Source organism: Empidonax traillii, unplaced genomic scaffold, assembly GCF_003031625.1.
Source record: "Empidonax traillii isolate 1590-97213 ecotype Southwest subspecies unplaced genomic scaffold, ASM303162v1 scaffold1424:size187401, whole genome shotgun sequence".
NCBI lineage: Eukaryota > Metazoa > Chordata > Aves > Passeriformes > Tyrannidae > Empidonax > Empidonax traillii.
Genome location: NW_020956617.1, coordinates 76,556 through 90,160, shown reverse-complemented (window position 1 = coordinate 90,160; position 13,605 = coordinate 76,556). Strand labels below are relative to the sequence as shown.

The 13,605-nt window shown below is 37.2% G+C and overlaps 1 protein-coding gene across 1 annotated transcript in view; it reads right to left on the bottom strand.

Annotated features, from left to right (window-relative positions):
- LOC114070046 (metabotropic glutamate receptor 1-like) overlaps nt 1–13,605 on the bottom strand; it is a 141,615-nt gene that overhangs the window by 92,662 nt on the left and 35,348 nt on the right. The window contains exon 3 of the mRNA XM_027907232.1: nt 11,473–11,722. Coding sequence (XP_027763033.1) covers nt 11,473–11,722 — 250 coding nt within the window. The remainder of the gene's footprint in view (nt 1–11,472; nt 11,723–13,605) is intronic.

Here is a 13,605-nt window from a genome sequence, read left to right as displayed (position 1 = left end):
AACTGAAGCTTATATCAATGGGCCCATACAGTCTAAAAGAACCATAGCACTTTGATAAACACTTTTTTCTCCAGGCTCACAGCCAACCTCTTTCCATGGTCATCAGGACATATGGCACAGCTGCTCATGCTGATCCTGAACACCTCCACTTAAGCAGTGAGGTCGTGGCCCCCATGGAACATCAAAATAGGGATTTGGTAAGTACATATAGTTTATCCCCCTCTTCTGCTTGGTGTTTGGTCTAACCTGTACACTCTCTCCTAAGATATTTTTGTTCAGTTTTAAAATATTCTTACTATTTGCATGAGTTGCAGCAGTGACCAGTAAACCAGCTATGAGCCAAGGTCACCCCTCCATGTTTGGTACTTCACAGACCTAAGAGATTGTCCTTTCCCCAAAGCATTCATAGTCTGCAGAACCTTAAAAACACTGCATTTAGTTAAAAAGCAACATGAGGACAAATATGATGTTATGTCTAACGTAAATGACGAAAATTAATCCAGGTGGACTCCAATTCCCTCTTCCATTAGGAAGACTTGATTTAATTAAGTCAGCAAATGTTAAGTACAAAGAAGACATCCTTTCATATTCAGACTAATGTGGGGAATTGTGAGATACTACTTAGTTTTTCTCAAAGTAAAGGAAGCTTTAAACAAGAATGAGACATTAACAAACAAACACAACGTCTGTAATTTCCATACCAAGGATGAAAATTACAAGGAATGTCAATCATCTGGCTTGAAACAAACCATCCAGAGAGCAAATACTCCTAGGGGGTATGTTTCTTCACAGAGGAGAAAAAAAATGGAAGTAAAAGATCTTTGTTTGAATCACGAGCACTAGATGTTCACCACTGACAAACACAACCCTAGAACACATGGATATTTTTTCTTTTTACAGGTAAGCATTTTGTATCAGCAAACAATACTCATTTCACACTTGCTTTAGCAGCACTGTTGTCCAGAGGGTTACTCATGATTCACAACACCATGAAAACAGAATTCAGCACTTGGTGTTTTACTGGAAATGTTCAGTTCAACAGAAGCAATCTTGTGTTGAATCCTGATGGCCTAGCAGTCCACTGCTCTCTCCAGTTTGTAGCCACGTTTCTGCTTCTTTCATGAATCTTAACACGTCTCAGTCTGGATCAGGAAAAATAGTCATTGCCTGAAATCAAAACTCTATCACTGTCTATCTCTATCTTATGTGCAGTCTCTTATAATTCATCGTCTCCCACTTCCCCATTTTATTTGCCTTCTTCCTACAATGTATATTTTTCTCTCTCACATTTTAGCATCACCTCTTCTCCTTTCTTAGCCTTTTGTATTTCCTCCACCTTAATTGTGCCTACATCTTTCTACAACTTTAACTCTTACCCTGCTGGAGTAGCAACTACTTAAGTGCAATTACTTAAATCTTCCCATCTAAGAAGATTTTCCCACAAACACAATGGTAAACAGAAAAAAAAAAAAAAAAAAAAAAAAGTCAGTCATACCTGGACACAGAGCTCTCAAGAGATGTCATTGCACTCTATCATGTCCTCTTTCTATTCTCAAGCTTACCAGAGAGACAGTGATAAGTTTCCTGTGAACACTTTAGCTCTCCGTTCTGACTCTAGGTTCATTTAAAATACATTGTAATCACCCTGCTGAGACAAATTCATTTGAGATACATGCAAATTAATGGACCTAGTTTTGTAATCTAGTTGTTCCACTGAAAATCAACCTGAGCATTGGTCTTCGCGGTAGTACTTTCAATAGATTTCAGTGTCTGATTTGCTGGCTTATGTTATCTCCTAGTGAGTCCTCACATTTTCTCAGTTTGCAACTATGAAAATGATCAACTGTCAGCCTTCAAAGTCAGAACACTGGCCTAGTTTTCCTCTTTATATCACTGTCTATCCTCAGCACTTAGTTCTAAAATTCTGATGACGTGAGACCAGATTCAAGCTGATTTCCTTTAGAGTATTTGAGGTCTGTAAAGGCAACAGTGATATGATAACAAATACTTCATACTGTATTTTTTAATGAAAATAATGAGACAAAGTCCCACCAAGAACAGTTGAAAACAGTCTTACAGAGATGTATACTTTTGTGGGGGAGGTCCTTTTTTTATTGCTATTGCACATCCACAAACAAAAAGAGGATACATCATGCCTAAATTGTCAGGTTTTATGGCTGTGGGTGTAACAAGCTGATCTGCCTGACATAAAAGGAACAAACAGATGAAACAAAGAATTGTGAAAGTAACCTGTTCCTCAAGTAGCTCTGTAATATGAGTAGGATTTTCAAGAGCAAGTTTTGCTTATCTCCATTTCTGATTAAGAAAATGCTAAACTCCTCATGACTTCACAGAAAGGGAATTCTACTAACAGTGCAGACTTTTTACTAGAAAAAATAACAGGTGTTGAAAAGTTCAGTATGTTATAATTGGCAAGAAATTTGAGATTCAGGTGAATGGAGCAGAAATACCAAGAACGGACGGATGAAGATGCAAGGAACAAAAAGCACCACGCAAGAAACAACAGAAGAATGCAAGTAATATACAACAATAAGGAGATAGCTAGGATTGTATACTCAGAGATACACTGAACAAAGAGTAGAGAAAATTTATAAATTTCCCATTAGAAATAGCAACCAGCAGTCTTTCAACTACCTGTGAGAAATCAGTAGAAACCATAACTGGAATCACATTCATGTTGTCATTTCTCCACACAGAAGTGCTTAAATGTGACCTATTATGCATTTTTCCTAATTCCTATGTTAACATGCAAGACCTGATATTCAGCTTCTTCTAAGTGATGTCTTCTTGGGATGAAAAACAAATAATTGAATTTTATTTTGTAAAGCAGAAAAAATAACATTCCATTTCTTCTAAACTAAACAACAGTAGTATATTTTTTTCCTAGTTCTGACTTGTATTGCATCCCCTTGTCTTTTCCTCAAGGAAATCGAAGAAGAAAAAAACATGGAAAATAACTGTATAAGCCCTAGATACCAAAGCTTACCCACAAATAGCTCATAGTGAATAATGCATATGGCTTAAAGTCAGTTAAAATAAGTGCCAGTTCAGTTATCAGGCAGCAGTGAATTTACAAGCCTTTGAAACAAAATTGTCTCTTTGATTCTCCCTCTCTGAGGTACAAATAACTGAACCAAGATGCAGATACTAATGACTGAAGTGAAATGTGGTCAAGACCTGGCCAGATCCACAGTCTTTCAATCCTACATCAAAACAGACTGATAGTGCTGAAGAGGCAATAGTGAAACATGAAAGATCCAGCTTTGACTTTGTGAAATGAGTTCTTGATGCCTGTTGGTCCTAAAGCACTACTGTGCCTCAGAAATCAAAAGGATTTGTCTTGGCTGAAAATTTCAGGAGAAAAGCAGCAGACCGAGGACCTACCAACACGGGCCAATTGCCTTGATTCCAGTTTAATTTCAGCTTTTGAGACATTATGTATTTACTGCCAGATTATAACATTTTCATGACCTAAAATTTCCACATTGCATGTTCATACAGACACTTCAGGGCTAGCCTCCCTTCAGCTGAGTTCAGCTCCTCAGATTGCCAAAAGCTGTGCACATTTTCCAGCCTTGGAAGGGTGGCAGGGGTTCTCCATTAGGTTAAGGACATTCTTGAAGGGAAAGAAAAAAAAATTAATGAAAAACAGGTAGTGCATGGAAACATATATGATCTTTCCCCATAACATCTTATCCTGCTCTTTATTTTACCTTCTCTGGTCAGTGAGCCAAAGACTTAAACAAGTAGTAAATTGTTGCACTGAAAATGCAGCCAGCTGATTATTTGCAGAGCTCTAAAGCTTTTCATTTACTGTTTTCCAGGATGCAGTCGAAAGCTGTTTAAATTGCAGCCTAAATTATTTTTTCCTTGATGTGCATTTCCCTGTCAAAATAAGTGTTGTTTGCATGAGCATAGCTCAGGCAATTTTCATTACTTTCAGTCAATAAATTACCCCTAATATAAGCATTTTTCTAGTGATCCAAAAAGTGGACCTGTTACTAGAAATGATGGTATATATTCCTATGCTGGTAGAAGAAAAACTATTTTTATACCAAGACTTGGCAGGAAATGTGAAAATAATTACTGCTAAATAGAATGTTACAATTTAAAGAATTAAATATTCCAGGAAAGATTCATCTTCAATGTCTGTTTTTCTTAAAAAAGTGATCAATTTGCTGCCTAGAATTAATTAAAACTGACAAAAAATTATGGAGTTTTATATTTTGGGGGAGGGGTCTGCTTATGTTCTTACTAGAACTTCTTTAAGTTTCATTTCTATTTGAGCACTAAAAAGCACAGAAGCAAACTCTAGAAATTAAAAAGATCACAGTATTAGAGTCTTATTTTAACTATTGTCAGTAAAAATATTAACTGCTTTGGTTCTTAATCCAGCCTCACAGACATGCCTGAAAAAGTCTGGCCCTACATAAATTATGCAAAGACCCTTGAAGTAGCATCATTCAAGATGATTCATTCACGTAAAAGTACAGCATATTCTTCCAGGTGAGCAACAGCCGTCCAGCTCCTGGTTTCTGCAGTGGCACGATAAAACATATACTGCCTAAGAAATAATCCATCAGCAACACATCCATATTAGTTCATAGACAACAAGGAGATATTACACTTTTTCAGGTAAATTAAAGGTAAACTAATTCTGTCAACGTTGTTCCTTCCTTGCATTCTCTTGAACATTTCTACTTAGATAACTCTCCGTGCCAAGATAATTTGAAAACACTGAACTGAGTCTTAGTTTTCCTTTGCTATGTAAGAAGCATAAAGGGCCTTAGAATCACAGAAGTTTTAACCAGAAATCTAGAAACATGAGGGTTTTTTCCCCCACAAGTTTAGCCATCATGAAGTTCAAGCATCACATTTTGTCATGTGCTTCAAGACACTTGGTTGTATGTTTTTTTTTCCTCTATTCCTCACCATTCCAGTGACTTAAGCAAGTGAGACATCACTCATTTGCTTTTATGATCAAATGCACTACATATTCAGAAACAAGAAAAACCCAGTCCCTTTTCTCCTGTCAATGTAATCATTTATGAAAAAGGTATATTAATAACTACTGTTAAAAAGTGCACATTGCCATAAAACATGTTTGCACATGTCCTGTTTGTTAAACTATCAGTCTTTCATATCTCTTTAAAAAATTGAGTAAGTATTTATTAAAACATCTTAATATACATATCTGTATTTTACTAATTAATGCTGCTTCCATTTTAGTCTTATGCATGTATTCTGATTTTGGTAAATTGCTGTATTTATTTTTTGTAATATGCGACAACTAGTCTTCCAAAGAAGACTAGTCTGGATATTGTTTTTCCCTCAAACTCCTATATAGAAATCAAAGTGACTTTTTACTGTTGTCCAAGAACAAAAAACACCCAAAGCTGCATCTTATCTAAATATTATATTCCATTAATTATTTCTTACCACAGATAGTCTGCAAGCACTGAAGTACAATTCAAACATACCATTTCACATCTGCTTTAATTCCCTATAAACTCAATCATTTCAGGAAGCCTTTGTATACACAGGCATATGAAAACAGAAAATAGTAAAGATCATATGAAAAAATCAACCCAGAAAGACCGTGATGAAGAGTTTGGACATTTTCCTATGTCTTCAAGCTATCGGAGACCTAACATTTCATGTCTTTCTTGGACAATCTGGGATAGGAATTTACATGGGGTTAACACATGTTTTTGAAACTAATTCTGAATGCCAATATGAAAGAGATTTGATGATATACAAAAGGTAGTTTAAATCATGTCACATAAAAGCAAGAAGTGAAAAGAAAGAAAAAGCATCCCATTTAAAAAATTGCTCACTGGAGAACATAAATCCTACTTTACCACAAAAAAACAGGTACCCCTCTCGTATTTTGTGTTTGTGTAAGTGAACATTGTTTCTGTTATTAAGATAAGCATGGAAATGCTCTCTAAAATCCCAGATGTTATATCTAATTCATTATCGCTGCCAAGCAACCAATGGTTGTTGGTGAGCTCTAAATGCAAACTACAGGGAAAGTCAAATAAAATGCAGTTCTGCTCCAGTATATGCCTATTGAATTGACACTTGACATACAATCCCACTTTAACATGGATTAATGTTATTTTAAGTTAGAGGGTAAATAAAACATGCTCGTTCAGAGTCTTCTCATATCATGTAATGCTGTTTTCATCCACACCTATTATAAATTTTCATCATAGTAAACAGGTGTTAGATTGCAACTACAAATTGAACCTTGAATGAATAAGATATAAAAAAATTTTATAGAGATGTTCTGAGGTTTCAGACTTTAGAATTAGCGGTGGGTCTTATAACCAGTCTTGATAATGCTCAAGAAATGGTCTGATGTTGCCACGAGGGACTATTTAAATTGCTTAAATGCCAACTTCAGTTACATTTTGAAAGTATTTGAACATTGATGTTTTATGAATGCATTTTGAATCCAGATAGAGCTAAATCTCTGACTACGTCTGAACACCTATTTGAACAATCCTCCACTAACCTGAAGTGTCAACAACAGCAGAGTCATAAGTAAGAGTCATTTTAAGCATCTTTGGCTATGGAGGTACCAGAAAGATAAACCATTCTTCTTCCTATTGCAAAATGCTTGAAAAGTAAACCTTTGGCTCTTAAATTACTATCTTCCTCTTTTTTTCCAGCATGCCAATTTTGTTGGTGTCTTTACTTTCGACTTTTGAGCCACTGAGTTTTACCACTCAGACTGCCCTCTCAGAAAAACCACACATGGTATGATAGTGGTTTGGGTTGTACTGTATACATTTGGCAATGCCGGATTATTACCAGTTTTCTTAATACCACATTTCCATTCACATGGAACATGATGTCATGCTTTTGGCAGTGCAACCTGTGTCCTCTATGGTGGGTAGCCAAATACTCAACCATCCACTCAAAAGAAGAAAGGTAGAAAATAGGGTGAAAAATCTCACAGGTAAAAATAAAGATAGGGAGATTGCTTAGTAGATACCATCACAGGCAAAAGAGGTTCAGTTTGGGGCAAATTAAGACAATTTTTTGCCAATTAAAATAGAATCGAATTGTGAGAAGATTCTGCCACCTGCTCCTTATGCTTCCTTGGTGAAGTACCAGCTTCCTGGCCAGACTCTTCCTCCTCCCTTACTAAAGGATGTTACGGACCTGTCAATTTCTGCTACCAGTTTTTCTTTTTGACAACTGAGGTCATCAGTGTAAATACAGTTTTGGTCCCAGCCTTAACCATGGTATCCTCAAATGGTGAGGCCCTCCTTTCTCTGCCATGATGGAGCTGAAAGGCTCAATAGACTCAGTGCTAGGGTCTGATGGGTCTGATCCAGATAGGCAAGGCACTCTTCTGTCAAGTGTTGTACCAATTTAATGGAATTACATGACTGTACAGGCGTAAAATCCCAGTATTTGGAAGGTGATAACTGCCCTAAACACCTGCCAAAATCCTCCCACGCACCCTGGATGCCTGGGGATTGACTACATCAGGGTATGTTTCACTGTGAACTCGCCAAGTTATTTACTCTTACACTTGGATGCAATCAAGTTCCACCCATCCAACAATGTCAGATAATAGGACCAAACATCTTACACTGGTGATGCCTTGTCAATATTTCAGAAAGTGTGAAGTTAAATGCCAAACCCACCATTATTAATATTGGCTTTTGAAATGAAGGCAGTCAGGAAAAATTTCATTACACTATGCATCCTGAAAGCGCTGTCATCCTATGCCAAATGGGTTTTATTAGATATATGAAAAGGCCTGACTTGCCCTCCATAAAGCTCTGGGTTGACAGCAGAGAATCCAACCATATCTTCACCGCCAAGCATTCAAACTTTCAGGAAAGGTCACCCTACCAAGACTTAAAATTCATAGTTCTACAACAGCCCATATATGGAGCCCATTAATGGAGACCATAAAATATCAGAAAGCTCAGAAAGCCTACGGAAGTAAAGCTGTACATAGTCCATTACAAAGTGTTATATTGAAAAACAGCATGTGCACTAATATATCCCTTCCTTCCTAGAGTTACTCATACTTTTACACACACCATCGGAGGACTTAAGGAGATCAAATTGGGAAAGAGCATTTTAATTTCCAACAATTTATCTAAAAAATTATCTTCTCCAGTAATCTCAGAGTACCTCTTCAGACTGGGTATTTTGTTCATGTTTTTCATTTGCTTTGCATTACCCACACAGAGGCTGAAAAGTCAGTTCCGTGCCTTATCTTGATGCACCATGCCAGGAGACATATCGGAAATTCATCCATCTTGCAAGATTCTCACAAAATCTAATTGGTGCTTACTAAGTAATATAAAACCCAATGGCCTGCATAAACATGATTAGACACATGATGTTGAGCATCTTCCTACATAATCTCTTCACATCAAAACTAATTTTTGCTAAAAGAGCTATCACCTGAACTCCCTTAAGAGTACAGTTAATTTTCTTAGCATAATTTTTGCCTTTGCTTACTCCAATACTATTCTAATAATTCTTTTCATACAAAGAGCCGTGATCAGTTTTTCTTTCTTTCCCTTTCATTGTCAGTCACTTTTAAGATTTATAGTTACCACATAGATTTATACATACAATAGTTTACTAAATTTTCTTACTGAATTCTCCACTACATTTGAACAGTGTATCAATTTCAGAACATCTGCCATTCTATCTCAAGCCAGTTTGTAACCTATTCTATTGTCTTATCCTAATTCCAGCTTCCCTCCAGATTCAGAAAGCGAAATTCCCTTTCTTCTCACTAACACAGGAGACTGAAATTCAGATTAAAATGAAGTCAAATTTAGTTCCCCAGCTCTCTTTCTGATACCTTGAATTTAGTTAAGCTAAGCTTTTCCTGTCTGCTTTGATCAACAGCAATATTGAGGATGTAGCAGGAAGAGAGCTATTTAGCCAGGTGTTCCTTTGCAAAGACTTCCTCTTTATAGTGACTCAGAGCAGAGTTTGAGGTTGATAAAATGTGGCTGATAATAAACCTGTGGGTAAATTAAAGCCTTTGTTTAGCTCACTATTGGAAAAAAACTTGATTTCACATTCACTCCCACTTCCCTCAATTAAAAGAATGTTCTTAAAAGGCTTTTGATTTTTTTGCTCAGCTGGGTACTTGAATAAAAAAGGCTAAACAGCATGTCAGAGTAATGTGAATGTGTGCTTTAGTTCCTGTTTGTATATAGATGACCAAATTCATAGCGCTGCAGTTTTGCTGCAACTTACTTATTCACAAGTTTGATTTGCCGTTTTTAAAAATCACTTAATTAGGACAATTCAAAGAAAATGTCTTTTCTTTTAGTTCTGCAGGCACAAAAAATGTGCAAGCCCTATAACACCATTTCAACTAAATAATAGGCACAATCCAGACCGTGCAAAGCAAGAACTGGCTTATTTTATGATTGGCACAAAGCACCCAACCCTAAAAGGGACTCCATTGCAATCATAAAAGAAGGGTATGTGAAAATCTACCTGAAAAATACATTGTAATTCCCAAAGAAATTCCATTATTAGCATTTAATAGGTAAGCATTCCTGACAAAAAGCTCAGAGCAACATTGTTAGGCAGATTCTAAGACAAACAACTGAACTACATAGAGTAGCAGAATGTTTGGTAAAAGCTTATCATCAAAATTTCAAGGCGAAATATTCCACACATCCAAGGAGCATGGGGATCAAGTAAGTGGCCTAATAGGAAACTAAGATTTGTATTACCAAAGTGCCTAGGTTTGGTGCTCAATATAGGAGGCTTAATTCCTTTGTTGGCTCTCTGTATGGACAGCATCAAGAGGGAGCACCAAAATCAGGTGAACAATGGGACACCATAACAGTGATAATACATGAAGAAACCACAGCATTACCTAAAGCTCCAGGGCACCTACTAAAAGACCAGAGATGCTATCATTCAGATTGATTTTATTATAGTCAGTTTCTTATATCAACTGAAAAACCATAGTTGAAACATGTCAGTAGTGAAACATTCCATTATTCATTTCAGCTGATGCAAACTGAACGATGCCACACATACACAATCTAGAACATGATACTGTTTGCAATACCACCTTACTCCTTGTTTCATTTTAAAGCTAAGGGTTCTCCAGGTGTTCTACATCTTATCTTCACAACCTTCTAGAGGTACCGCCTCTGCTCCAAATACACTGCAAACAAAGACTGCAACTAAAAAAATTTAAGAGTGACTGGTTGTTTTCAAACTGTTGTTTGGGCCAGATTAGCTATCTGACTTATAGAAATCATAACTGTGGGTTTTGAGGAGCAATACAGTCATGGGAGAGCAATATTATAATGCAGAGTGAAAGGAGAGGATTCTAGTCATGACAATGACAGACACAAAGACTTTAGGGAAGGAAAGGGGCAAAAAGAAGCCTGATGAAATAAGATAACAACAGAAACTGAATAGGTGCTGACACAACCGCCAAAGGCCTTGAAGGAATTAATTTAAACATTTCTTGAAGGTATTTTAAAATAATAAGAAAGAATCAAACAATAAATAGAAATAATAAAACAGACATTTTCAATCTAACAAAGAAGACGAAATATCAGTCCTCATCATTTGAACAAGATTCATCAAGACAGGAAAAAGGACATAAAGACATTGCAAAAATCAAGGTGGAATTCAAAGAAGCCTCAAAATAAGAACTATCACAAAAATGGAAATGTGGATAGGAAATATGTCATAGAACTAAAATACCGTATTTCAGTGAATACCTATAAAGATAAACTCTAGTAGAAAAAAGCAATCATTCCTGCTTTAATAAAAACACCCTTTGTCTGTCCAACACATCTGCACTGTTACTCTAGTAATATAAAAACACACATACATCCTCATTTAGACATCAGCAAGTTTGATGTTTTAAAAAGCAAACAAGTCAGCATAATAGCAGTGCCCCAGCTTTCAACAGCAAAGATCAGAACAAAGTGTACAACTGAGAATGCCAGGTTGTAATCACAAGACTGGAAAAAAGCTCAAGTAATCAAAACCATTCAATAATTCGGGGTTTCAAATTATCAAGAGACATCTTTAGTTAAACACATGAAATATTGTCATGTCACACTTCCAGATCACATTCTGAAACTAGGATCTTTCCCTCCCTACTTTGGTTCTAAATTCTGTACATGAAACATTCCTTCAGAGTGTGCAAAAGCACAAAAACACTAATGTCCTATATACATATAAAGGAGTTAGTAACTAACATTTACTTCAGCAAAAGGTATCACCTCTGATTAAACTGGCATACACAGTCATATCACCTTTCGTGAGATCTGCTCTACCATCTTACCACCTCTTCTCATTCATTAGACAAGTAAATATGGAAACTGCAGGTAGCTAAGCTGCACGGTTCTGAAATCAAATGCCTGCCTGCAGGATGAGAGGGAGAAGAGAGGCAGAGAAATCCCAGAGTCTTACCTTCCAATTAGCAGGAACTCCCCAAGCACTCCCAGGCGCCTCATGGCAATGAGGATCCCCCTCACTGTCATTCCCTCACAGAAGCAAACCACCACTCTGGCCTTGGGTAACCTTTCTCGCAGCTTGCGGAGCAGGCGATCAAAGCTCTTTTCCCCAGCGTTGCTGTAGATCTTGTCAGAGTGAGCAATGCAGAGACCCTCTTGGGCAGCCAGCTCTTTGAAGGCTTCCATTCCACTTTCCCCATAATTTCCTGAAAAAAAAAAAAAGGCTTAGATTATATAATGCATTTAATCAATTAAGGGGGGCTGTGATGGGAAAGGGATCATTTTCCCCACCCAAAATCAACTACCATTAGTAGAAAGAAGAGCAAAGGAAACCCATCAAAATGAGCATACTCAGAGTTCAGTGGAACAGGATATCCATGAGTCAGTAGGTTTTAACTGACCTGGAGACTTCAAGTTTCTTTCCTTACATTGATTTAACAATGAGTATTAAAGGAAAACAAGGGATGGATAGGTAGAAAAGACGATAAAGACAGATCAGACAGTGAGAATAAAATTTTACTAACATTTCTAAGGCAAAAATGACAGTTGTGCTAGTCCAGAAAAACAGTTATAGCAAAGAGAAAAAAGGATTGAGTTCCAAGCCATTCTGTACTATATGTAGTCCATGCTCATAAAAGTGAATGAAAGATGGGTGCAAATTAAAACACACTGATCTGGTAACACCTTGAAAGCCACTTGTACTAATTTGACTGACCAGTGTTCATGATAGCTAATATTTAGTCTTTATGTCTCTCTAAGAATAGGAGACTTCTATCTGAAACAACTTCAGAAGTAACCCTTCCTAGTATAGAAATATTTGAACTATGAGGTGCAAACAACATAAAAACCAATTCTCAAATTCACTTCTATTTATACACTTTGGAAGCCAAATCAACAGCTTTACAAAACTCAAACTGCCTTCAGCTATGGAGACAGGTGAAACCCCAAGTTTTCTCTGAATATTTTACGCTTGTCATGAGCAAAGGATTTATGATGAACATCCATTAGGAAAGAGGAACAAATGGATTACAAAAAAATATATCTATCAACAGTAACAAGAAATGGTTCAAAAATAGAAGCACTAATTTGATGCTATCCACATCCCAAATGTTTCCTTAATTTATGGAGAGAGTAATATCTGATACACTGATCACTTCTAGACCCAGACCTTTTTGAGCAAGGGGTGACTGAAAAGGTCCCTCTTCCCCATTTGCTATTTAAAACTGCTGCCGCAAAGAGGAAGACTTATGAATCAGCCTAAATTCCTTCATACACACACAAAAAACCAAACAACAACAACAAACAAACAAACAAAACCAAAACCTCCTCAAAAGGCATAGCCATCAGAAAGAACGTTCATCATGAGACAGTTCAGGCATTTCTGTATAAAAACAGTAGAACTGAGTGTATTTTTCCAAACACATGGATCATTTACCGCAGATCAGATGCATTATGGCAGTCATAGTCATACTAGACCGTAGACAAACCTCTTAGATCCAGAGTCAAACACAAAATTGAAGTTCCCCAGCCCTTTTCCCTGAACCGCCCTAGTTTCTCACAAATTTGAAACACAGCAGAACGGCCTCTTTTTTAGGGTGTGACTCAACACCAGATTCAGCAATCAGGTCAGTCTGCTTTTTTTCTGTGAGCCAGACATACTCCAGTGCAGGAGTAATGCCATGGTTCTGTAGAACTGGGGGGAGGAAAGAAGAGAGGAAGAGCCATGCCTGGTGGGAACACACCACCAGGCAGACCACCCTGTGGGCTCAGCAGTCCCATCCCACCATCCTGTACAGGGGTAAACAATGAGGCCTTGTATAGGGATGGTCATTTGTTGAGAAGGACACAGACAGAGGCATTTCCAGGTATTTCAAGGCCATAAGCTGCAGTCACCAAGGGATTCACCTCAAAGCAGTATGGTTTGAGCAATATTGCTTTGATGACTTGCCTCAGGTCCCAGAATGAGGCAGTACAACCTCATCACTGATTTGCCATTAGCAAGCACCTTATGCTTTGGGAGAAAATTAGGATATATTTCCCAATTTTATGTGGAGCTTTGTTCAACACAGGCTCCTTTGAAATCAGTAGG